Consider the following 26,413-nt stretch of genomic DNA (forward strand, 5'->3'; position numbering starts at 1 on the left):
AAAATGAGTCTTGCAGACAATATATAGGTTTAGTCATAAATCTATTAAACAAAAGCAATCTAGCATTCCTTGTGCCATCACAGGACATAAGCAAGTGTTTGGTCGATTGAGCTTCTGGGTTTTTGCAAATGGGACAAAGTTTTAAGGCCAATTCTCCTTTTTAAAGTTACTGTTCTGAGTTGTATTTAGCTGTAACCCATGCTGACATGGGCTAATGATCCCTTGTACCTTTTTCCAAGATGTCAATTTGTTTAAAATGTTCCTGCATATATTTTTTCATGGGAATCGCAGAGCAGAATTGGCTGATAGCAGGCCAGAGAGGCCTTATTTTGAGGATTATAATATTCTCTGCAGCTTTCCATGAGGAAACTATAACAATGGTAGCTTTAATGATGTTGAGCAATTTGGTTAGAATAGCACCCAAAGCTTAAAATCCAATTTTACTAGATCTGGCGGAATTAAGTCTGGGCCATGAGCTTTGCCACTTGTTGGACCGAAATTGTGTGTTTGATAAACCATTGTGGTGAAGATGAAGCTTGTACCGATTAATGTAATTGGGCCAAAGGGGTGCAAAACGCTCTACGCACTGTGAGGCAAAGATAGTTGGCCCTGGGGCTGTAGGACCCCTACCCAACCGGCATAAGCTCTCGAACATCATTTTAGATCACCTGCTAATGCTGTACTCATAATGAGAACAGTCTTTATCAAACCATCCCCTCCACTTGCTGCAATCTAGTGCAGATTTCCACAGTGCATGGCACCCAAGATTAATAATATCCATGACAAGTACTGTGGGATATAAGACTACAACAAATAAAACATTTCTGTGTGGCTTAAGGTATTTGTTTCTTCATTTAAGTCTGTCTTACTGTTGTTTTTTTAATTTATTTTTTCTGTTTCCTCGTTTTCAAATATTTCTTCTTTTTTTATTCCAGAGAACTACTGTGAAGCGGACATGTATTAAGTCTTTGCCCAGTGTCTTGGTGATCCATTTAATGAGGTTCGGGTTTGATTGGGAGAGCGGTCGATCGATTAAGTATGATGAGCAAATAAGGGTAATTAAATTTAGTCTTGGTCAATAAAGTACTGCAACACATGACTAGTTTTTTGCCCATGAGCTTAAAGGCCCTATTTGGCATACCTACTTTATTCATTGTGCATAGATGCAGCGGTATGCGTACCACAAACATGAATTCTAGGTTACATAGTCACACGGAAGCACATTGTTGCTACTACTGAGACACTTAAGAGTGGTCATAGTTTGTAAAGGAAGGATTTGCAGTATGCGGAGTACATTGCACTGGTAAATGTGGTTTAATTTACTCCTACGTCCCGTCCCCTTTCCTCCATACTTATGGGACATTCCTCCGTCCTGTGGGACGGGACCAGAGCACTTTGTAAAAAGCATTCAAAAATGTTGCAAACGTTTTTAGTCCTTCCTCTCGTTCTGCGCGGGGCCCGGCACGCAGCCTTATCCCCGCGCATCGCCCATGAGTCCTTTTCTCTGCTCATTCGGGACTGGACGCACTTGCATCCGCGGAAGATTTTCTTCCCTTTTTTCCTCTCTGGCTCTCGCTAGCTATCATGTACTAGTCTGTCTGTCGTTCAAACTAGACTTTCCAGATTGTTCATCGTGTCCCTGACGCTTCGCGAGGGCGAACACCCATCCTCTTTGTCTCGAGTGTTTGGGTCCGGACCACCGTTGGGACTCCTGTTTTTACTGTGATTTCCTTTCGGTCCGGGCACTTCAACGCCGGTTGGAGCGCTGGGAGGAGGTGTTTCGACGTGCCCCTTCCTTGCATTTTCAAGCTTTTATCGACGAAAAGAAGAAACGCCCGGTAACTTCTTTACTTTTTAGAGCACCCCGGTTGGGAGATAACTTTCCGGGCTCTTCCCGAGCCGGGAGGAGCAATAGTCGCTCTGTCACCGGGGATTGCCCTGACATGCCTTCTGGGCCTAAAAATTGTAACAGAGTTTTCTCCGAGGGTCTCCGTAAGGGGCCTGTGGATAGCGGAGTCCACTCTGAGGCCCCTCCTGTGGGGGCGGCTTGCAGACCCAGTTCTACTGAGTCGTGGGGTACAGGAGCTAGCTCTGAGGCCTCTTTATCAGCTTCCCTCAAAAATAAAACCAGGGTGCTCCTCGGGGCTTTGGTTGGGGTTGGTGTTACCGAACGGATGTTCGAGGCCCGTACTTGTAAGGCTGTTACCGGACCTGGGTCTGAGGTCCCTTGTACATAGGCTAAAATTACCAACATTTCTGAGAGGCCTAGTAAGGCCTTATCGGTGAAAGTTGTTTATCACCGTTCCCGCTCTTGCGGCGGTGCCAGAACTGCTGAGGGGGCAAAGAAGGAAAGTTCTTCCTTTTCCGGCAGCGCCGAGGTCCTTCCTGAGAAGGCTAATTTTGCTATTAGTATGTCGCAGAAACATTCCAGGCCGCATAGTACCGGCTCTGCCGAGGTTCCATACGTAACAGCTAAAGTTAAGACCTCTGATCCATCGACTGTGACCCCTGCCTCGCTTCCTCATGTGCCGCAGTTCCCCTCAGGTGATGGCAAAATGGCAGCCGTTCCCACCACGACCACAGCGGCCATTTTGGACGCTTCCCCTACAACTACGCCATCGGCCTCAGGTGTAGGGCTTGCTTCTGTGGGTGAAAATAAAATTCCTTGTGCGCATCCTTTTCGCCCAGTTTGACTGGAACGCTCGGATGCCCCTTCCGTACAATGTTTTGTTGCCTGTGGGTTCGGCACCTTTGATTTATGTGGACACTTCGCGGGATGGGCCTGTGTGGCAACCCTCCCCGTTGCGTCCCTCGAATTATCCTCCTCATGAGAGGCCTCCTCTGGTAGCTCCAAAACAGTCCCCGGACGACGCCTTTTTCGGCAAATTTCAGACGCTCATGTGTACCGATCCCATGTGGGAATATTTCAAGGGGCTTTTTAGGGAGATATGCCCACCCGTGCCTCTGGCTCCACCCGCTCCGCCGGCACCGCCCTTGCCTACGGTGCCTCCCCCGACCCTTCCGCCATTGCCCCCATTGCCCCCTGTGGACAAGGCAGTGCCTGACACTGTTCAGCAGGATCCTGACCTGTCGGATGAGGCGCAGGGCGATCAGGACAACGAGGACCTGCCCCGCTCTATTGGAGCTTTTCATGACCGGGTACTGGACATGTGCTTTTTGGATGTTCCGGTGCCCGAGGCACCCGCTCCACAGGAGGGTGTGCTTTCTGGGGCGTTCACCCTGTCTCCATTGGAGCGTACCGGCCTGTTCTTGCAGAAGGACGTTTTGGCTGAGGTCCATAGGGTCTGGGAAAAGCCACACTCTGGACGTTTCGTCAATAAGAAAATTGACGCGCGATACAGGCTGCATTCTTCGGAAGTGGTGGCTCTGTCATCTTGTCCGCCCCCCTCCTCCACAGTGGTGGCTGCGGCCACTTTACAGTCCAAGCCTGCAGCATCCTCTTCTACGACGGCTACTCAGGTTCTGGGGAAGGAGGACAAGCTCCTCGACTCCCTTGGGAGGAAGATTTTCCCTAACTCGGCCTTGCAGCTACGGCAGGCCAATGCAGAACTAGTGTTAGTGGGGGCGAATATGAGGATGTCGAAAGGTCTGTCGGAGTTCGAGGAGTTAATTCCGGTCGAGAAGCTGGAAGACTTTAAGGCGGGATTGTCTGATGCCAGGGTCTTGGCCCAGGATCTGCTGGAGGCTGCGGCTCACCACATAGACACTTCGGCTCGGGGCCTTATACTGGGAGTTGATACCTCCCGACAGGCGTGGTTGCATGCCACCAAATTTTCAAAGGAGTTGGAGGACAAGGTGTTGGACCTTCTGTTTGACGGTAAGGAGCAGTTCCATTCTACAACGGATGTGTAGCTGACCAAGAGGAAGGACAGCACCCAGACAGCTAACTCCTTGTCAGTCCTGGTTAAAACTCCTTTTAAGACCCAGAGACCGTTATCGCAAAGCCGAACCTCTTCTGGTTTTAGAGGTTTTCTAGACAAGAAATCTCAGATTGGATACCCCTTCAGGTAATAACTGCCAGAGGCAACAGACTCAGTTTTTCTCCCGCTCCTCAGCCTCCTCCTCAGGTTCAGGTGGTAACACCACTGAAAAGCCTACAAAATGAGGGTTCTCCGCACTCGCACGAGACCCCGGTGGAAGGACGCATTGCGTCTCATTGGGAGGTGTGGCAGACCATCACCGAAGACAGGTGGGTCTTGTCAGTCGATCGGGCGGGATTTCGCTTACCCTTACCCCCTATCCTGCCCTTCAGACCTCCTTTCCAGCAATCAGGGTCGTCCTCCCTAAAAGCAGAGAAACTTCTGGAACTCAGAGCTGTGGAACCCGTTCCCCTTGGTGAACAAGGGGAGGGCTTCTACTCCCGGCTGTTTACGGTGCCAAACCCAACCAGGCTGGCCTGCGCACCATCCTAGACCTTTCCCAGTTCAATCTTTTCCTACCCCAAGAGAAGTTTAAGATGATCACGTCCGGCTAGACAGGTCCTCCTTTCAGATGGGCGATTGGCTCAGCGTGGTGGACTTTCAGGATGCGTACATGCATAATCTGATTTGGAATCCACACAGGAGCTATCTTCGCTTCTCTGTGGGAGAGGAGCACTTCCAATTTCGAGTGTTTCCTTTTGGCCTCAGCTCGGCGCCGCGTGTCTTCACGAAGATGATGTCGGTGATTGCGTCCTATCTTCGTCTGCAGGGTATCCATGTGTATCCGTATTTGAATGATTGGCTCTTGCACAGTCCGTGCCCTTTGAAAGCCGCCTGCAATCTTCAGTCTCTCCTCCAGCTCCTGTTCCACCTAGGGCTGTCAGTGAACTGGTGGAAATCTTCCATGACGGTCTCTCAGGACTTGATTTAACTGGGTTTTCGCTGGAACACGATCGACTGCAGTGTGTACCTGACCGGGGACAGAATGGCGGATCTGTTGTTTGCACAGTCGGTGAGCATGTCGGTATTAGGCAGAATCCAGTGCAGTTTCCTTAGGGAGCACTACACAAGATTAGGACTACAGGTGAGGATCTTCTCTTGTTGTGTGGAGAAAAGTGGTGAGACGCTGCAGCAGGGCTTCACCGGTGGTTCAGTCGTTGCAGATGTCTTTGGCTTCTCTTCTCTTCGGCTTCTTTTTTTTTTAAAAAATATTTTTTATTTTCAAAATAAAACATTACAAACCAAACTTGCAGCATTATACATTACACACTGTAAACATCAATTAATGCCATGTTACTGCACTGCAAACCCTCCCCTTCCCCCTAAGAGCTTATCAACCTTACAGTTCTGTGTACGCTTGGTGGGGCCAGGCGTCGCCCCTCTCGGAAGCAGCAGGGTCCATCTCCGTGCCAAACAGTCCCGTAATTAACATTCTCCAAGCCGCCAGGTTCCCACTTCTTCCTCCCCACAATTACCACACGCTTCCTGCCATACCACCGTTTCAGCCTCCGCCCACTTCTGCAGGTCCCGCCACCATATCTCTATTCTTGGCCCATGGCGTTGCTTCCAGCTCATAGCTATCCTTCTCTTAGCAAGTACATACGCCAGGTCTCTCAGTTTCCCGAGATGTTTGGTGTTCCGTGGTCTAGGGAACCCTCCCAGGAGGCAGGCCCAGGCCGTGTCAATGCTTAGCAGAACCCCCTTATCTGCTAATTTCTGTGCCACTTCCCCCCAGAAGCCTTCAATCACTGGGCAGGACCAGAACATATGTGTCATACCTGCGTCTTCTTCATCGCATTTCGGGCATGCTTGTCTACCTGCGCTCGCAAACTTGGCAATTTTCTTCGGGGTCATATATGCTCTGTGCGTGATGTACAGCTGTATTTGCTGCAATCTAGCATTCCTAGACACTTTCTTATGATATCCCATGGCCCGTTCCCACATCCCATCAGTCATCTGTGCCCCCACTTCCGCTTCCCAATTGAGCCTCAAATCCATCAAGTCCTTCCCCACCCTGGTCATCACCACCTCATATAATCTGGAGATCTCATGCCCGCCCTCTGATATATCATATATTGTTCCGATCAATGCGTCCGGATCTTCCGCTAGCACTGTCTCCGGCCAAGTCTTACGGATGATCTGTACCAGCCTTAGATATGTAACATATTGGCCCCCGTGCAGCCCTGTTTCTTCGCCCAGGTCTACAAATTCTCTAATGGCCCCATCCTGCCATATGTCTCCCAATGTGGCCAGCCCAACCGTTTCCCAATATGTCCTGATAATTTTCCTGAGCTGGCTGTCCCCCGTAGTTAGGGCGGCCAGTGGCACATGCGGGGAACACGGGCACGGGTTCTCAATCAACTGACACATTCTGCGCCAAATTCTCCACCCCAACAGCAACACACATGGGCGTCCTTGCAAGTCCGACCTAGGGACCCAGACGACCTCCTTTAGATAAAACGGGGCGCAGTCCCTCCCAACCAGCCTAGACTCAGGAGTTTCCTCATCAGAGAGCCATTTGGTCACGTATTGCAGCTGGCTGGCCACATAATAGGCCTCAAAGTTCGGCAGCTTGATGCCTCCCCTATCGTAGAAATTTTGCAGTTTCCACAAGGCCACCCTGTTACGGATGCCGTGCCACAGGAAGTCCCTACATACACTATCAAGTTTGACAAAGAACTTCCTGGGTATCAAGTATGGTATATTGCTGAAAAAGTGCAAAAGCCTGGGCAGGACCACCATTTTGAGCATCGCCCCCCGGCCCACCATTGCCAGCGGCAGCTTCTCCCAAAACCGCATACTATCGCGGATTTTCTTTACCGCCGCCTCGGTATTGTGCAAGTGTTCTTCCTTCACAGCATGATATACATCAATTCCGAGGTAACGGAAAGACTCAGTTGCCCAGGGCACGGGCAACACCGGCAACCGTTCCAGAGGGACCCCAATGAAGCTCCCCAACGGGAACATGCTCGATTTACTGGGATTAACCGCTATGCCGGACAGCTCTGCATACTTTTCCATGACCTCTAAAATGTACTGGAGGTTTTCCTCCGGATACCTCAGGTACAACAACAGGTCGTCAGCATATAGGGATATCAAATGGTTCTCTCCTCCCACCTCGATGCCAACCAAGTCATATTGTTGTCTGAGGTACACCGCCAGGGGCTCCAGGGCTAATATGTACAGCATCGGGGACCAGGGGCATCCCCCTGTCTGGTGCCTCTGCTAAGTCGCCACCTTTCGGATATCACGGATCCCGTGCGCACCCTGGCCAGTGGCTCGCTGTACAGTAGTTTCGCCCACCTCACGTAGCCAGGCCCAAACCCGTACCTCTCCAAGGACGCCAGCAACCACGGCCACCTCACTGAATCAAATGCCTTAACTGCATCTAGGGACACCACCACCATCTCTTCATCACTTCTGTTCCCCTCTTCAATCAACCGGTGAAGTCGCCTGTGATTGTGAGTTATGTTTCTGTTGGGGACATAGCCCGTCTGATCTTGGTGTATCAGTTTACTGATGACCCTTCGTAGCCTGTTGGCCAGGACCGCCGTCAGGATCTTGCTGTCCTGGTTCAACATCGACAGCGGCCTATACGATCCACAGCTTTGTCGGGGTTTATTAGGCTTGGGGAGCGGCACTATCAGCGCTTCTCTGAGCGTTTCCGGTAACCGACCCTTCTCGAAAGATTCATTGAACATTTCTAGGGGGGAGTATCTCTGCCCCATACACTTTATAAAACTCACTCGGGAGTCCGTCCGTGCCCGGAGTCTTACAAGTGGGCAATCCCTTCACTACCTCCTCCAGTTCCTCTAGTGTGATAGGTGCGTCCAGCTCCTCTCTTTCTTCATCACTAATCTTGGGCAGCTCTATGTCTTCCAATGTAGTTCTGATCTCTGCTTGATATTCTCCCCCTTTGTCCTCATACAGTGCTCTATAATAATCAAGGAAGGCTGCATTAACTCCTTCCTGGGTGTCTACCTCCTCTCCGTCCTCTCCAACTATCATTCTGATCGGGGGCCTAGGGGTTTCTCTCTTATATAGCCATGCTAGTAGGCGGCCAGTTTTGTCTCCACCCGCATGCTGCCTCTCAACATATTTCCTATAGTTAAGGTTACAGAGCCTTTCCCAAAGCTCCGAACATCGCTGCTGCAGCGCAAGTACTAGGTCTGCGTCCACTCCTGCTTCGCTACATTCGCGCTCCAATTGTCTCTCCGCCTTCTCTAGCTCCATCAGAACCCCACCCTGCAGGCCCTTCGACTTAGAAATAGCGTCCCCTCGTAACACAACCTTGAATGCCTCCCAAAGTGTACCAGCCGAATCTACACTGCCCGTGTTAACCTCAAAGTACCGCTGGATCGCCTCCCTAAAAACCGTGTCCCTAAGCGCCTCCGCACGGAGGCGCATGTAGGTATCCGTGCACGAGGGCGGCCATACTGCCAGGTCAACACTAAGGGCGAGTGGTCTGACAGGACCCTCGCTTTATATTCAATTTGAGTGGTCGCCATCACCACTTCTGACGTGACAAAGAAGTAATCCAATCTCGTGTGTAGGCACTGTGGAGCAGAGTAGTGAGAATACTGCGAGGTATCGGGGTATTTCAGTCGCCAAACATCCGCCAGCCCAAAGTCGCCCAGCAGCGTCTGTAATACTCTGGCCCCCGGGGTGGGCCGATCAATCCTATCGTCGGATCTATCTGCCCTTGGGTCGAGAACACAGTTAAAGTCCCCTCCCCAAATGATCGCTCCCCCCACGCATGTGCCCAGATGGGTGCATAGGGTCCTGAAGTATGCAGCAGCATTTTGATTGGGGGCGTATGTGTTAATAATACAAACCTCTCTATCCTCAACCAGGGCTCTGAGCATAACCAGCCTGCCCTCCGTGTCCACCTCCTGCCACGTGACTCTGAACGGAACGTGCAGTGCTGCCCAGATTAGCACTCCCCTGGCATAGGCAGAGTACGGGGAGCCCACCACCATGCCACTCCACTTTTTCTCAACCAGTTCTAACTTGTGCCGGTTCAGGTGTGTTTCTTGCAATAGTGCAATGTCAATCCTCTGCCTTTTGAGGTACAACATAACTTTATTCCTTTTTAAATAACTATTAAGTCCCCTGACATTCCAGGTGACAATCTTAAGGTCTCCCATAGCAAGTGCGTACCTCCCTGCCTCCCATGTAGCAACCCCCAACCGCCCACCTGACACAGATAGTTTCGGTCCAGTAACTCCTCATATAAGCTCAAACTCCCTTCAACTATATACACAACTAAACCCCAACTTCCCTCCCCTCCCCCCACCCGTGCCTTCCCCAACATCACACACCCCAACTGCTGCCCAGCTCCATCAACAGAGCTCAGGCACCCCCACATCTAGCTCTGCAAGCACCAGTCGGCGAACGGAGCCCAGTAGGGTGAGGTCACCCTAACGGCCACCCAACTAAAACTATCGTGGGGTAGAGAGTATCGCCCCGTAGGGCTCCCGATCAGATAAACATTCACAGTGTCTTGACAAAATAGTGCAATCATCTGACCTTCTTTACCGAAGGTGTCACACCGACTATATTCAAGTCCCTGGAGCCACGCCATCTTGCGACGCCATTTTACGATTCCCGTATCTCTTCAGAGCCCTTTCTGGGCCGAACTTCCGATTCCTGGGGGCATCCTTGCGCATCGAGCCACCCCATAGCATCCTCCGGGGTTTCAAAAAACAAAGTTTTATGTGCATGGAGGACTTTCAATTTTGCTGGATAGAGTAACATATATTTGTGGCCCGCTTCTCTCAGCCTTCGCTTTACAGACCCGAAGTTCATGCGACTGCGTTGTACAGTCAGAGTATAATCTGGATAAGCCGTGATGTTTGCCGCTCCTCTCGTGATCGTCCCTCCTTTACGGAAGTATTCCAGTATCCTCTCCCGGTCGCGGTAGTTAAGGATTTTAGTGATCACAGGCCTAGGCGGGTTCCCCGGAGGTGGCCTCCTAGTTAGGGCTCTATGTGCTCTTTCTACTGCAAATCCTTGAGATAGGGCCCCTCCAGGTATCTCCTGTAAGAACATGGATTCGATGAAATCCGTAGGGTCACGGCCCTCTATCCCCTCCGGTAGGCCCACGATGCGGATGTTGTTGCGACGGGCTCGTCCCTCAGCCTCCTCCGCTCTGCTCTCCAAGTTGCCAATCCTTTGTGTCAGGGCATGCAAATCGGCCTTATGAGCGGCGCAATCTGCTGTATTCGGGCAAACTTCTTTTTCAAGGGACTCCGTGCGCTCCGCCAGGGCCCTGACATCTTGTCGTAGCAGATTAACGTCCTCCTGGACCTCCCCAACCTTGCGGTCCAGTGCAGTCTTTAATTCAGTAACGGCCAGTTCCAGCTTTGATTCCCAGGCCGCCCTCAGTTCCACAATCGCCGCCAGGATTTCTTGGTTGGTGCACGAGGACGCCGTGCCGCTCCCAGCCAGCGCATCCTTACTTTTGGTAGTGTCCTGGTTCGGGGGAGTTTTAGTGAAATCGTCTAAGGTAGGCTGTTTCACCTTCGGCCGCACCGACCTGTTCGACATGACTCAGGAAATCGATCGGTTGCTAGAATAGCAAGTTTGTGTACAGTGTACCTTCGCAGCCAGGACATCCTTCAACTCGCTCCTATTCGAGTCCCGGGCCCTGGTCGGCCATTTTGAGTCGCCCTTTGTTCGCGGGGTCTTTTAACTCGTAGCCGCCGATCTCCGTCGCCGTTGATCCCATTCTCTCCAGAAGTTCACAATGCGTGGCCAATACCTTCACACACCATCATGTGTATCGTCGGTGGTCAGCGATCCGTCGTACCGCACATATTTGCCCGGATCGTTGCAGGATCTCGGGAGCTCCTCCAGAACGCGTCCTCCTACATGGCTCTCGTAGCCACGCCCCCCTCTCTTCGGCTTCTTAGTTCCAGTGGCAACGTCTTGCTTTTCCAGTCCGCAGGACCCTGCTTTTATGCAAAAAGATCCCCATTCATACAGCATAGCTGTCACTCACACATTGGAGTGGTCATCTTGGTGGGAGACCTTCCAGCCTATCAGGATAGAGTGCGACGTGGGTTGCGAAGGCAACCCTGTCCAGGGGTCCTACTCCCCCTCCCACACAATGGACCCACCCCAGACTCAGTGGCGCCGAAAGGAGGGCTTCTCGGTAGAAAGGACGAACAAAGGATCCCGACCTGGGTTAGGAGTTTAGAGAAAGACACGAGAAAGAAGTTATATTAAAGTTCTGGCAAATAAAACCTACCAGAGTCAAGTTAATATTAAAATGTACTGGCGGTATGTTAGAGGCTGTCCGAAAAAGTGGTAGCCTCGAACAATGGGAAAATACCATAGGGAAATATTTGCGGTCGAATATTTATGGTAGTAACCACTGCCACCAGCCAGAAACCTTTGAGAGAGGGACTGTACGGTACCCTCTCGAAAATAAACATAGGGGAAAAACTATTAACCCCTTCCAGTACCTCCATAGTAAGATGGTTTCTACTGGTTTAGTTCATAGGATTTAACTAGTAAAGTCAATGGGGACTTTACATGCCCTGGGAGACAGTAGTCAGTCCCAGGGTATGGAGTCTATGTTTGGGGGTCGCTACGACACCCCTGTATCACTGCACTGAGGGTGCTGTGTAACACATGTGAGTAAAGATGGTTCCTAAGGGGTTGAGAAAGATGCCATAGGTATTAAACACAAAAATAGCCTAGAACACACATATCAAAGATGCCTAAGAGTGGGAAAAAGAGTCTCACTCTTAGCAGGTAAAAAGTAACAAACCCTTCAAATCTAGCAAAGGTGCTAGGGGACTCTTTAGGTAAGGGAAATTAGCCATAGAATGAGAATTCTCCCTAACAGTCGGCCTGGTGGTTCCAGAGGCTTCTGGGTCTCATGGCCTTGTGTGTGTTGGCTCTTCCTCTTGCCCGTTTCAAAATTAGGCGGACGCAGATGGCTCTTCGGAGTGTTTGGCTTCAGGCTGTGGATCCGGACTCCAAGTTGATAACGATTCCAGCTTTCATGAGAGCAGACCTGGACTGGTGGTTGTGTTTCAGCAACCTGTCGGTAGGGGTGGGGTTTCAAGACCCAACCCCGATGGTGACGACAGACTCCTCCCTTCCGGGGTGGGGTGCGACGTTGGACCTTCTTCAGGTCTCGGATCTTTGGTCGCCTCAGGACAAGCTCCTTCACATAAATCTGGAGCTTCTGGCGATTTTCCTAGCGCTCAAGGCGTTCAGACCGATCATTGCCAACAAAGTGGTCCGTATCCGCACGGACAATGTGGTGTCGATGTATTACATCAAAAAGCAAGGGGGAACCAAGTCTCCCCTCCACCCCCTCGTGGAATTGTCCATCCAGATTTGGGAGTGGGCGGTTCTTCATGGTGTCTGGCTACTTGCAGTACACATCCCGGCCCAGCTGATTGTCACGGCAGATGCCCTCAGCTGGCGGATGATGGACAGCTACGAGTGGGAGTTGAAGGCGGAGGTCCTCTCATGGATTTTCCTGCGTTGGGGCACACCGGAAGTGGACCTCTATGCTACGACGGCAAACAAGAAGCTTCCTCTGTATGCCTCCAGAAGCGGGCTAGGAGCCTCCTCTCTGGGGATGTGCTCGAGATTCCATGGCACAACATGAGGGCTTATGCTTTCCCGCCTCTGCCTCTAGTTCACCGGACGATTTGCAAATTGAAGAACTCGGTGAACTGTTCTCTTCTACTCATAGCCACGTGGCGGCCGGCCAGGTTTTGGTTCTCAGAACTTCAACACCTGACGGTGTATCCGCCGATCAGGTTGCCGGTGACTCCCGATCTTCTTCACCAGGGGAAAAAGCAGCTGTGGCACCACTCGCCACAATCGCTCAGCTTGGCGGCATGGTGCCTGAGTTCAAGTCTTTAGAGTATCTTGGCCTGTCTGCGGATAACATGCGTATTATCCAGGCAGCCAGATAACCCTCGACTAGGTCCCAGTACAGAAGCAAATGGCTCAGGTTCTGTCATTGGTGTTAAAACAAGCAGTTGGACCCAAGGGAGGCAACAATTGACACGGTACTGTCCTTTGTATCCTACTTAGCAGAGTCGGGCGTTCACGTTCTGTCATGCAGAACTTATCTTTCGGCGGTGTCCGCTTACCTATCTACGGACCAATGCTCTTACTCTCTGTCTAACCCAGTGTTTAAGAGGCATTTTGCAGGCTTGACGTGCCTTTATCCTTCGAATTGTAGTCCGCACCCGATGTGGGATCTAAATGTGGTCCTGACGGCGCTGTGCCATAAACCTTTCGAACCAATGGCCACGGTGGACCTCAAGCACCTGTCGTGGAAAGTGTCCTTTTTGGTCGCTGTTACTTCAGCAAGGCGTGTGAGTGAGCTCTAGGCTTTGTCGGTGGAGCATCCCTTCTTGGTCTTTCACAAGAATAAGGTGATCCTACGGACAAATCCTACTTTCCTGCCGAAAGTGGTATCTGAGTTCCATCTGAACCAGTCAATCTCCCTGCCGGTCTTTTTTCCGAACCCTGCCTCAGAGGCAGCAAGGGTTCTGCATTGCCTCGATGTTAGAAGGGCTCTTAAGTTCTATCTGGACAGAACATCCGAGCTTAGGAGTTCTTATCAACTGTTTGTGACCTTTAGTAACCCACAAGGTAAGCAGTCCTCTAAGGCGACTACTTCTCGATGGATCGCTGCCTGCATTACGGAGTCTTACACCGTCCAAGGGCTGAAGCCTCCTAAAGGTATTCATGCACACCTGGTGCGGGGCAAGGCAGCCGCGGTTGCCTTTCAGAAATATGTCCCCTGGGAGACCATCGCAAAGGCGGCTACTTGGGCCTCCCCATCTGCTTTTTGTAAGCATCATTGTCTAGACATGAGCTCAAGATCTGATGCTCAGTTTGGTCAGGCTGTGCTGAAGAACCTTTTTCAGTAAGGGTTTTTTCCATCCACCCATAACACCTGTAACACCTGTAAGGAGTGCTTGGATCTCCCATAAGTATGGAGGAAAGGGGGCTGGACGTAGGAGTATAACCAGGTTACTCACCGTAGTGACCACCTTACTCCTAGTCCATAGTCCCCTTTCCTCCATACGCCCGGCCGCCGTCCCCTCTAATAAGGTTCCTCTGTTATTGCTAAGAGGTCTTGGACCTAGCGATAGAAAAGGACTGATGGGTGATGGGCGGGGCAGAGCCGAGATGGGCGGGGATACGGCCGTGTGCCGGGCCCCGCGCAGAAAGAGAGGAAGGACTATAAATGTTTGCAACATTTTTTGATGCTTTTTACAAAGTGTTCCGGTCCCGTCCCACAGGACAGAGTAATGTCCCATAAGCATAGAGGAAAGGGGACTATGGACTAGGAGTAAGGTGGTCACTACGGTGAGTAACCTGGTTATTTAAATACTCAGCCAGTTTAATTATTCTTACAGTGCTGCCTAACATTTGTATTTAATAACTGAATTCACACAAATCAAATCTGACATGTATATCGCAGTTGAGATTTAAAAATAAATGTAATTACACATTTTTACAGCCTTATTCATCGCTTTAGCACACCCTATACAAATTCTACATTTCCTTTAAATGAGTGGCTAGTGAAAAGGCAAGCCCATTGTCTTTTATTGAGTACCTGCTATATTATTATTAATCAACTATAAGAATGTATTTGTGATGCCTTGCTGGATGTTATGATGCGATTAGCTACGCAACACCTTTGATCTTTTCCTGTTTCTAATGGGAAGTGTCCTCCTACAGATTTCTCATCTTGGATTTTGTCAGTAATTGACCTCACCCTAGATTTCCTGCGAGGCTGACCTGCTGGGGATTCACTGCATCGGTTAATTTGAGTGTGTGTTTCCTGACGATATGGTCAAGCCTCTGGTAGCTGCTCTGCCTGTTTAGTGAAGGACCCAGGCCAAGTAGCCCCTGGAGCACACTGCCAAAGATGACAGGAAAAAACCCTTCCAGTGAAGGGACAAAAATCTGCTCAATTCCAGAATCCGGGAACCGCAATAATCGAAGCAGACACAATGAATGAGCATTCCGGTGAGTACGAGGGGAGAGAGCGGGAAGGACAAAGGGCAGCAAAGCCACAGACGAGGGGAGGAGAAGGCAGAATAACGGTTGACGGGGTGTGAGGAGGAACAAATAGTAAGCGCTAAACTAGACAATTTCCTAGCGTTGAGACGTGAGGCAATGATGTTGGCTGCCGGTATATGATCAGAAATATCCCAACAATACTGGAGCAGGATATAGGCAGCTCCTTGCCAATATTGGCGGCTCTATCTAGGTAAGGATGGCTATGTAGCAAATGTGGAGCTAAGCGTCAGGAGGACCAGAGGGACTAGGGACGGAAATGTGTGACAGATTTATTCATGCAGCTTCTGCTGATCACAGAAACCTTTTCAGCAGCAGGGGGCTGCAATCTCCATTTCAGTATTCATCGATTTGTGGCTTCCTGGATGCCAGGCTTGACAGCGCCGTCCATACATTTAGCCCGCACCATACTCTGTGGCCTCCTTTCTTTTTTTTTTTTTACTGTGTGCTTAGCACACTTCACGTGCCACTATTTTCCCCAGAGAAACACGTAGACGTTTTTAGTAAAATGTCTACTGCCAAGCCGTTGTGGTTTAAACGACGTGCAGAGTAGAGCTCACCCAATTGATTTTGGAGCACTCTGCCTCCTAAATTCCCGAGCACCACGTCCTCAAAGTGCAAATCCTGAGAGAGCAGGAGATTGGTAACTACCAAAGTCCCCAGAGGGGTTTTAAAAAAGTGCCAAAAGGCACCATAACTCGTGTCACTCGAGAATTGATTCCCGCCACTCTTGTTCATTGTCTTCAACGAAGAAGAGATGTCACAGACCTATTCATACGTCCCTTCCCCATTCCTCCATCCTTGTAGGCGTCCCCCAACATGGGGTTGGTACCGGAACCTTTAGCTGCAAAGTGTGGAGCTTCCCCTTTAAGTTTAGCACAGCGCACAGGTGGAGAGGGGGTGGCCTTTAGTGTGGGAACGTCCCACCGAGACCCCGCCGTCCAGCATTCTCCACAATCCCTTTTTTTCTGCACAGACATTGTTGGACCTGGCAGCCAGCGCAGACACTTATTTAGCTATCCGCTTTATCCTTGTTCTTTGTTTTTCAATTTTATTTAACCTCCCTTTGGTGCCTCGCCTCTCCCGGCGCATGTTGACGGCAGGAGGATTCACAAGATGTGCTTCATGCGACCGCTCGTTCCCGGCCTTGCACCCTCATGCACTCTTTTCTTGAGTGCCTGGGGCCAGACCACCGCTGGGATGTGTGCATGGCTTGAAGAACTCTCGGTCCCATGGCATCGAAGAATTGGTTGTCGCGTTGGAGGGAGATATTCCACACTTCTCCGGTGCACCTTAAGGACTTGTCTCCAGGACTTCTCGTCAAGACAAGGTAGGCCCTCTGTTCAGCACGGCTCCTCAGTGCTGCGACTCCTTCCCAGGGGTTCCCACGGGCGAGGATACATTGAATCCAGGTTCTGGCAGGCTTCAGGCCTTTAAGACTACCGGCTCCCAAGCTGAGGGTCCCGAGCGCTCTTCTGGGCGTTCCGTGGGCAGACCTTAGGCCATCAAGGCTACCGGCTATCAAGCCGAGGGTCTTGGGTGCCCTACCATGCTCTCCTCGGAAGGGAAATCAAGTTCGTCGTCTTCTTCTAACCCAATGGGTAAAGGATTGTCGGGTGCGACCGCCAAGAGTGGGTCCTCGGCACGATCTAGCATGACTGCCAAGGACGCAGAGCCTACCGGAGTTCGCTCCGAGGTTGTGAGTAAGGGTGTTTCGATTACTGGCCAATCGGCTGAGGGCTCAGTGCCTAGCAGAGTGGTTTCTGAGGGCGACGCTGCTGGTTCGGGTTCAGGACCCAGGAAGTGTCCTCCCATGTCTGAGCCTGCACGTGGATCTGCGCCTTCGTGCCCTACTGCCCAGGGCGTGGCGCAAGGACCCAAAATGGTGGATTGGCACGTGGCAGAGCCTGTTAGGTTGGCGTTCTTTTTGGATTCGGATCAGGGCATGCCCGTGCTATCGCCCATTGAATGGGCCTTGCAAGAAGGTCTAAGTACCCTTTGTTAGGGATAATTCTCATAAATGGCGATTTCCCTTACCTAATGAGTCCCTCAGCAGCTTTGCTGGATTTCTAGGGTTAATTTTTTTCACCTGGTAAGAGTGTGAGCCTTTTATCCCACTCTTACATGCGTTTTGCTGTGTGTGTTTTCACTTTTGTGTGATCTTGGGCACTGTAGCCTCATCTACTCCATGAGCACCAATGTGTATGTGTTACTCAGCACCTTCAGTGCAGTGACACAGGGTTGTCTTTGAGACTTCCCACCGACTCCATTTTTCTGGGGCTGACTACTTCTTAGAGAGAATTCTCTGTTTAGGCTGAATTTCCTAACCTAGTGAGTCCCCCAGCAGTTTTGCTGGATTTTTGGGGTTTATTTTTTTCTCCTGCCAAGAGTGAGACTCTTTTACCCTCACTCCTGGGCATGATCTGAGTGTGTTTCTTTGACTCTAGATGTGTTTAATGGGCTATGGGGTCTTTTACTCCATAGGGCTTCATGTGTTTTTGTGATGTGTGTTACACAGCACCCTCAGTGCAGTAACACAGGGGTGTCATAGTGACCCCCCAATATAGACTCCATACCCTGGGACTGACTACTGTCTCCCAGGACATGTAAAGTCACCATTGACTTTACTAGTCTCAAATTCTGAACATAACCAGTACAAACCATCATATTGTGGACGTACTGGCCGGGGCAATTCGATTGCCCCGGGGTCTGTTAGTCGAGGGGGCACGTCTCCGTCCCCCCTGATCGAGTTTTGGCTGGTGGCAGTGGATACTACTTTTTATATTCGACCGCAAATATATCTCTATGGGATTTCCCATTGTTCGAGGCTACCAACTTTAATTATTTAATTCCTATAGCCTCGAACATACTGCCAGTTTATTTATTTAATATTAATTCTCCGGTTGGTATTTTTTGCCAGAACTCGGTTCTAAAATGGCGTTTGTGTTCGCTTCTGTGACTCCAACCCACGTTGAGCCCTTTGTTCCACTTTTTGGTGGGCTTCTCCAAAGAAGCCTCCAAAAGTGGTGCCACTCTGTCAGGGGTACCACAGGGAGTGGAGGAGGGGGTTTAGGCACCCTGGATTGAGTTACCTTGGTAACTCAAGTCGCACTCTTGTGTGATTGGCCCAAGTGGTGAGCCGGCCGGCTCACCACTTAGCATGTTTGAGTGACAGCTAGGCTGAGTGAATGGGGGTTTTCTGCATAAAAGCAGGGCTTTGGGGACTGGAACTTTAGAAGTCACCACAGGACCTAAGAATCCGACGAGGGAGAAGCTGAGTCGACCTGCTATGACGACACCACCGGTGGAGCCCTGCTGGACCATCTCACCACTTTTCCCAACGACCGGAGATCTCCAGCCCGGAGAGTCTTCTTCCTTCGACTGGTGGGGATAACCAGTCTGCTTCCTTTTTCACTTCCTGGAGCATCTCATGGCCGTTGCCTGTGCCAAGCATCCCGGCAACCGGGATACCACGTTTTACCATTACCTTTAACCGGAAAACTCTGTGGCTGGTTTCTTCCCTGGCAGTGCAACGACCTTCATCTTTCCTCCACGTCGAGATCTTCTCTTCCTCTGGACGACGCTGTGACTTGCACCCGCTGCCAGGAACTGTCCCTGCTGGAGGATCCTTTCCACATAAGGTACCGTGTTCCGCCTGGCTTCCCTTGCAACCGACTGTACGGGGTAGATTTAGCCCCCAGCTTTCGAACCTGGGTTAGCCTGGGACACTCTGGCTAAACTTTTCTGAGCCTAACTAAAACCTTTCTGAACTCCCTGCAAGACTTTTTAAGCCTGTTGTCATTGTGTGATCTTGGGTACATTCGTGCCATACTCTCTCCAAGAGTGGGCCCGGCCTATGGACTTGGCTCCCAAGTAACTTTTGACTTTCCTGCCTTGCTTAAGAGTTCCTAAAGATTATTGTGGTGTATTTTCCTACATTCTGCCCTTTTCCCTCCCTTTTTCGTTAACTTATTGTAGTGCCATCTATAGTTAAGCGCTCACCTCTGTCTGGAAATAAGTGGTGTTAACTAAGACTTGTCTGATAAGGAATAATGGATGTATACATAATAATAGTAACTGTGTTGAGAGTGATTTACAATAATAGTGCTGGAGTGTTTCAATCAGTGTGTTTTTAAATAAATAATTATATACCTTGATACCAAAGCTCTGGTCAGTGTTTGCTTGTGCTATTGTATCTGAGTGCCTATTGTGTATACTTTGCATACTGCCTAACTCTTCTTGGGGGAGGTCTGACTGCTCAGCCACAGCTACCAAGTGAATCTGTGTGGAACAGACTGCTACCAAGTGGGTTTACTGCCAAACACCTGTAGTCTTAAATCTTTTGCAGTGGTCCCAGAGGGAACTGCACAGGTGTCTGCCTAACACCAACCTCTCCTAAATGAGGTTTTGTCTAGAGCTGCAGAACACTTCTGCATAGACATTCAGGGAGCACTGGAGGAGAGGGACTTTGCCGAGGAACTAGTGGGAGAAAAGAGACCCATTGCCCAGTCCATCCCTATTCTCAAATCTATACAGAGGAGAATTGATCCTTCCCTTCTCAATCCGAACCTCACCAGGGCAGTAAACCCCAGGATTGAAAAGTTGTTCAGGGCAGCTCAGTCAGACCCGCTGTACATAAGGGGGCAACTGAGACCTGACTTCCTGGTAGTGACTAATAACCGAAAGAGGGCGGTAACGCCCCTATCATCGTCTGAGGCTCCCCCCGACAAGGAGATCAAGAAGATCTACGGGTTGGGAAGGAGGTAGCCTCCACTTCTGCCTACCAGGCAAGGATTGCCTACTCCACCACTCTGCTGGCGAGGTACAACTGCCACCAGTGGGAACAAGTTGCTGCTCTCATCGACTCCGCACCGGAACCTTTAAAAAGCCAGTTGGCACAGGTTGCGTCGGAGGGGAGAGCCATGTCCGGTTGCATCCTTAAGGCAACCTTTGATGCCGCGGAAACGCCGGCAGGCTGATAGCAGAGAGCACTGTTATTAAGAGACATGCTTGGTTAAGACAGTCAGGGTTTAAACCCGAGACACAAGCATCCTTAATAGACAAGCCGGTGGAGCCCGATCTACTGTTTGGCAAGGCGGTAGGGGACACATTAAAAAATGCCAAAGATGAGTACGAGACTCTGAAATCCCTGGCACAGTTAACCAACAAACCCCCTAATCAAAAAGGGAATGGCAATTTCCGTTGCCCATGCGGCCAAAATTCACAAAGACTATTCTCAGGGGCAGGGCACACCATGGGGTAACAATCAGCAGTCTACCCAGAATTACAACAGGGGAAACAAGAGGGGTCGTGGTAAGGGTAGAGGCAGCCCCAGCAGAGGCGGCACGCCTTCTGCAAAACAGTGACGGTGCAATCAGGGTCCCTTCCCCCGCTTCTCCAGTAGGGGGACGCATTACCAACTTCACCCAAGCTTGGGAAGGGCTCACATCAGACAGATGGGTGCTGTCCACAGTGTCCGCAGGATACTGCATAGAACTGTTAGAGCGTCCCCAAAACTACCCTCCACGTCAAAAACTACATTCCTTAGACCACCAGAAGATCCTCCTCGAGGAGATCGTCAATCTTCTAGCAAAGGACGCGATAGAACTTGTCCCGGGACACCAGGTAAACAAGGGTATTTATTCAACTTACTTCCTTGTGCCAAAACAAGATTTGACAATGCGCCCAGTATTGGACGTACGCCCTGCAAACAAGTATGTCAAGCCCCAATAATTTTGCATGACTACTCTCCAAGAGGTAATCCCCCTCCTAAAAAAGGGGGATTACATGGCAACATTGGACATGAAAGATGCCTATTTTCATATTTCCATGTTCCCAGCGCACAGAAGGTTATTGCGCTTCAAGGTGGACAGTCAGCACTACCAGTTCAAGGTGCTGCCCTTCGGTATATCCTCGGCTCCAAGGGTATTCACCAAGGTACTGGCGGTGGCGGCGCACACCTACGCAGGGAGGCAATCCCAGTGTACCCTTACCTGGACGACTGGCTCATCATGGGTGAGACCTCAGTAATTTGCAGATCAAACATTCAGAAAACTATCAACCTCCTATTCGAATTGGGTTTCTCCATAAACAAGAAAAAATCAAGTCTGGAGCCAAGCATCTTCAAACAGTTAAACACGCAAGAGGGCTTGGCCTTTCCATCAGAGTAAAGAATTCGGAATATACTGCTGCAAATTCCTCTATATCAGGCCGGTCACCAGATAACGGTACGCAAATCTTTGCGTTTGCTAGGCATGATGGCGTCATGTATTTACCTGGTCCCCCAGACGCGCCTGCACATGCGTGCCATGCAAGAATGGTTGGCGAAACAGTGGTCTCAGGCAAGTGGTCAGTGGGACGATCTAGTGGTCGTTTCGCCAACACTTGTACAAAGTCTTCACTGGTGGACAAGAGAGAATCTGTCAAAGGGGAAACCCTTTTACGATCCCGAGGTACAGGCTGTAGTCCCAACAGACGCATCCCTGTCAGGGTGGGGAGCACACCTTCTTCACCACACAGCTCAGGGTCTCTGGTCTCACACAGTGGCCAATGATCATATCAATCTGCTAGAGCTTCTGGCAGTATTCAGAGTGCTTCGAGCGTTCGAGCCCCACCTGTTGAACCTTTTAGTACAGATCTTGACAGACAGCACAACAGCAATGTTTTACCTAAACAAGCAGGGAGGGACTCGTTCGCCAAATCTGTCCAAGCTTGCCCAGAAAATTTGGATATGGGCACTCAGACGGAACATCTACCTGTCATCTCAACATGTTCCAGGGGATCTCAATTCACTAGCGGATGCTTTGAGCAGAGATCCCCCTCCCAGGAGAACACGAATGGTGTCTACACAGAGAAGTCGTAGAAGACATCTTCTCACAGTGGGGTTTCCCTACTACAGACCTATTCGCCACAAGTGAAAACAGGCAATGCCCAGGATTTGCATCCAGGTTCCCACAGCCAGACTCCAAGGGGAACGCCCTGTGGATGAACTGGTCAGGGATGTTTGCCTACGCTTTTCCACCAACCCCTCTCATCGGGAAGGCGGTCAACAAGATGCACAGGGAATCGATGACGCTCATCCTAGTTGCTCCCATATGGGCGATGCAACCGTGGTTCCCACACTTACGCAGACTAGCGGTGTGCGAACCCATCAGACTCCCCTGCTGGTACAACCTACTGTCCCAGCACCAAGGTCAAACAGTGCATCCTCAACCCAACTCAATGAACCTGGCAGCATGGCTCCTGAGGTCATGGAGTTTGGACATCTCAATTTACCTCAGAGGTGTATGAGAAATCCTAAAGGAATCTAGGAAGCCAAACAAGAGGCACTGCTACTTTGACAAATGGAAAAGACGCGTTATCTGGTGCCAGAATAAAAAGATCAACCCTGTTGATTGCACTCCTCCCACTATTGTCACATACATGCTCCACCTGCTGGATGCAGGGTTTGTATTTAACTCACTTGAAAGTACACCTGGCAGCTCTGTCAGCATGCGCCACCTCCCATAACAAGGTGTCATGGTGGAAAGTACCAGTGGTTAAAGCCTTCATGGAAGGGGTAAAGAGACACTCCACCCTCCAATTTCAAACCCACCACCAGGATGGGACCTAAATGTGGTGCTTGCTAAACTCGTGGGACCCCCTTTTGAGCCCATTCATAAAAGCAGTCTCAAACACCCGACATATAAAACTGCCTTCTTAGTAGCCATTACATCGATAAGAAGGGTCAGTGAAATTCAGGCTCTGTCAGTGCAGGATCCTTTCTTTACTGTCCATAAAGATAAACTGGTTTTATGAACACACCCTAGGTTTTCACCTAAGTTTATTTCTAAATTCCACGTTAACCAGTCCATTGAGTTTCTGGCTTTCTTCCAAGTACCCAAGAGCTCTGCTGAGGTGAAACTACACACTCTAGATGTGCGTAGGGCGGTCCTATACTATGTAGACAAGACCAGACCGCTAAGGGAAACAGACCAACTGTTTGTCTCCGTAGCTACAGGCAGAGAGGGAGATCGCGTCTCTAAAGGTGCCATCTCTAAGTGGATTATAAATTGTATCCAGCTGTGTTACTCCCTTTCTGAAAAAATTCTGCCTTTCAAGCCAAGAGCCCACTCTACAAGAGGCATTGGGGCCACTCTGGCTTTCATTGGAAATGTACCCCTTGACACCATTTGCAAAGCAACTACTTGGAGCTCTATTCACACCTTTACTCAGCACTACTGCATTGACACTCATTCCAAGACAGATACTCAAGTGGGACAAGCGGTTCTAAGACATTTATTTGCTCATGACCCTTCTCACTTCCCACCTCCTTCTTCTAACACTGCTCGCTAATCTATGCACAGCATGTGATCTAAGCAGATTCCACAAGCCTCAGAAGGGATGCATTACTCACCGTAATCGTATTTTTGATGCTTGTATCTGCTTAGATTCACATGCAACCCACCCTTCCTCCCCGCTGAGAGAAGGCGCATGGATGCTTGTAGTCTTATCTTTCTATCTATCTGCTTGGATAATCTTTACTCACGCTACTCCTCATGCTACCTCATGTCAGAAAAAATACAATCTGAGGGTCCTAGACACGTGAGGGATCATGGGTACAGTGGACGTCACACTAGGGATAGTATTACTGGCACGCCCAAGTCGATGTCCATTTTCGAGTTTTGAAAAACAAACTGTAATACTCCGCAGCTTCCACTAGATGTTGGCCTATGCACAACATGTGAATCTAAGCAGATACAAGCATCAGAAATACGATTACGGTGAGTAATGTATCCCATATATTTTTTTACTTAGAAACCTTGAGTCAGTGTTTGCCTGAATCGTAGTAATTGCTGTCCTTCTTGTACTTATTTGTACTGCTCACTTACTCTTGCGATAAGTCTGACTGCTCCGCTATTGCTACCACTATAACTGTGTAGTACAGGCTTGTACCAAAGGTGAAATTGTGCTGTCACTTGTAGTCTTAATTGTGTGTAGTGTTCCCAAAGGGTACTGCATATAATTCTGCCTAACACCCTTCCCGCTGGAAGCGGCAGCGGACTGTATGGTACAGACTCCTCAGGGGTACATCTACCCATCGCAGCCCATGACTACACGCTTCAAGCGCCTCTGCGCTTTGACCCGGAGTGGCAGCCCAGTTCGGGGGGCAGGGGCCCCTAGGGATCCGGCAACTAGTGAGGACCGCTTCTTTGAGCCCTTCCTATTCCTCATACGTTTTCCTCAGATGACAGGGCTCCTGATGATATAGTGAAGGAGGGGATCCCGCAGGTGGTTCCCCCTCGGCCTCTTCATCTCGGTCCTCTGCCTGTTCCTCCAGCACAGCCGGTACCAGTCCCTCAACCGGTCCAGGCCCTACCGGTTAGTCAGACCCCACCTCCTCCTCCTGTACCACCAACGCCTCCCCCTCAACAGCCGTTGGACCGGTATTTGGATCTGGACCTAGGGGGGGTCCCCGCCGGCACACGTGTCCCAGGGCCCGGACTCCCCTCTGTCTGTAAAAAAGGGGCGGGGGGAAAATGATGACGACAACGCCATGGCTGATGAACCCTCAGCAACCGTTAAGGCCTTTCATAACTGCCTTCAGGGCTTGGCAGAGTTCTTGTGGGGTCCCTCTGCCCGAGGAAGCCCCGGGAGTTCTTACATATGTTTTGGGCAAGTGCACCATGATCCGGTCAAGGATCCCTTTCCAGAAGGATGTTCTGCAGGTGGCGAGCAAGGTCTTGGAGAAGCCCAGGGCCAACGCCCAGATGAATAAGAAGTTGGACAGCAGGTTCAGGCTGACGGACGGGGAGCCAATTCTCCTGGCCTCCCATCCTCAGCTACATGCTTCAGTGGTGGCTCCGGCCTCCCTATATTCTAAACCATTGTCTTTGACGTCTTCCTCCTCAGTAGCCATCTCCAGTTGTCTTTCCAAGGAAGACAAGGACATTGAGTCTTTGGGCAAGTGCTGCTATGCCAAATCAAGACTGCCTCTGCGGCAAGCTAATGCCGACACCCTTTTAGCCTTGGCTAACCAGAAGCTGTGGCGGGAGCTCGGGGAGTTTGCCTGAACTTCCCCTGGAGAGGCAAGCCACCTTCAAAGTCGGTCTGGCGGATGCCTGGGCTGTTGCGCACGGCCTCATGGAGTCTTCGGTCTCCCACATCGACACAGCCACCAGAGGGCTGTACATGGGTGTCCAGATGAGGATTTCATCTGATGGTCAAGAGCGGTTCCTCGATCTGCCTTTTGAGGGTTTGGACCTCTTTCTTTCATCAACCGATGACAAGTTGACAAAGAAGAAAACCTCCACTCTAACTGCCAAGTCCTTGTCCATCCTGTCAAAGCCAGGGCAGAAGTACTTCTCTCAGGGCAGGTGCGAATTTAAACCCTACACTTTCACCGACTTTAAGGGGTTTCGGGACCACGGTACGCTGAGGCCTGACGGGTCGCCCAACAACAGAAGGAAACAGCAGATGACTTTGTGCAGGTTTTCCCGCTCCCTCTCCTCTGCTCCTGCCTTTGACAACAAGAAACAAAGCTATTCCTGTTGGGCAACACAGCTCCCCAGTAGAGGGTCGACTGGCTCTTTTCCAGGACAGCTAGAAGAATCTTTTCAAGAACCTTTGGGTCCTATCTATAGTCTACACAGGCTTCAGTCTGCCTCTTCATTTTCCTCTACCATCCTCTCCTCCTCTTCGTCAGATTGGGTCCCCGGCTCTTTTACGGGAGCTCCTTACGCTCTTGGAGATGCAGGCTGTGGAACGGGTTCCTTAGTCAGACGCGGGCTCTGGTTTCTACTCCAGGATTTTTGCGGTTCCCAAGAACAACCGGGCTGGACCTGTCATTTCTCAGTCAGTCTTTAGCCACTCGAAAGCTTCAAGATGATTACTCCCACACACTTAGCATGGTCTCTGTGTGCAGGGAACTGGATGTGTTCCCTCGACCTCAAGGATGCTTGTACCTGCATGTCCCCATTTACCAGCCACATCGAACTTTCTGCGGTTCACGATTGTCGTACCACTTCCAGTACAAGGTGCTACTTTGGAATTGAACTCGGCCCCTCATGTCTTCACAAAATTGATGAACGCAGTGGCGGGTCTCATCCACTTGAAGGGGCCATCACCTATACCCTTATCTTGACGACTGGATGGTGAGGACTGGTTCGCTCGAGGGAGTGGTACACTCCTGCCAAAGATTGGTGGATATTCATCATCAGCTGGGGTTCTCCCTCAACCAGAGGAAGTCACAGTTGTGCTTCTCCCAGGATCTGGTCTTCCTCTGGGTGCGTTTTTACACGGCTCGTTCAGCGGCTGTTCCCCACACCCGAGAGACTCCTCTCCCTTTGCAAGGCAATAGGGCACTTTCTTGCCAACTCTACCACCTCGGCATGGTGGTTTCAGCACTTTCTGGGGCTGAT

At 50.5% G+C, this 26,413-nt stretch overlaps 1 protein-coding gene across 2 annotated transcripts in view; it reads left to right on the forward strand.

Moving 5' to 3' along the window:
• USP24 (ubiquitin specific peptidase 24) overlaps nucleotides 1–26,413 on the forward strand; it is a 2,799,104-nt gene that overhangs the window by 1,799,406 nt on the left and 973,285 nt on the right. For both annotated transcript variants that reach the window (XM_069642114.1, XM_069642115.1), the window contains exon 47: nucleotides 936–1,055. In XM_069642114.1, the coding sequence (XP_069498215.1) occupies nucleotides 936–1,055 (120 nt within the window). The remainder of the gene's footprint in view (nucleotides 1–935; nucleotides 1,056–26,413) is intronic.

This window comes from Ambystoma mexicanum, chromosome 1q (assembly GCF_040938575.1).
Source record: "Ambystoma mexicanum isolate Mex_15411 chromosome 1q, UKY_AmexF1_1, whole genome shotgun sequence".
Lineage (NCBI taxonomy): Eukaryota > Metazoa > Chordata > Amphibia > Caudata > Ambystomatidae > Ambystoma > Ambystoma mexicanum.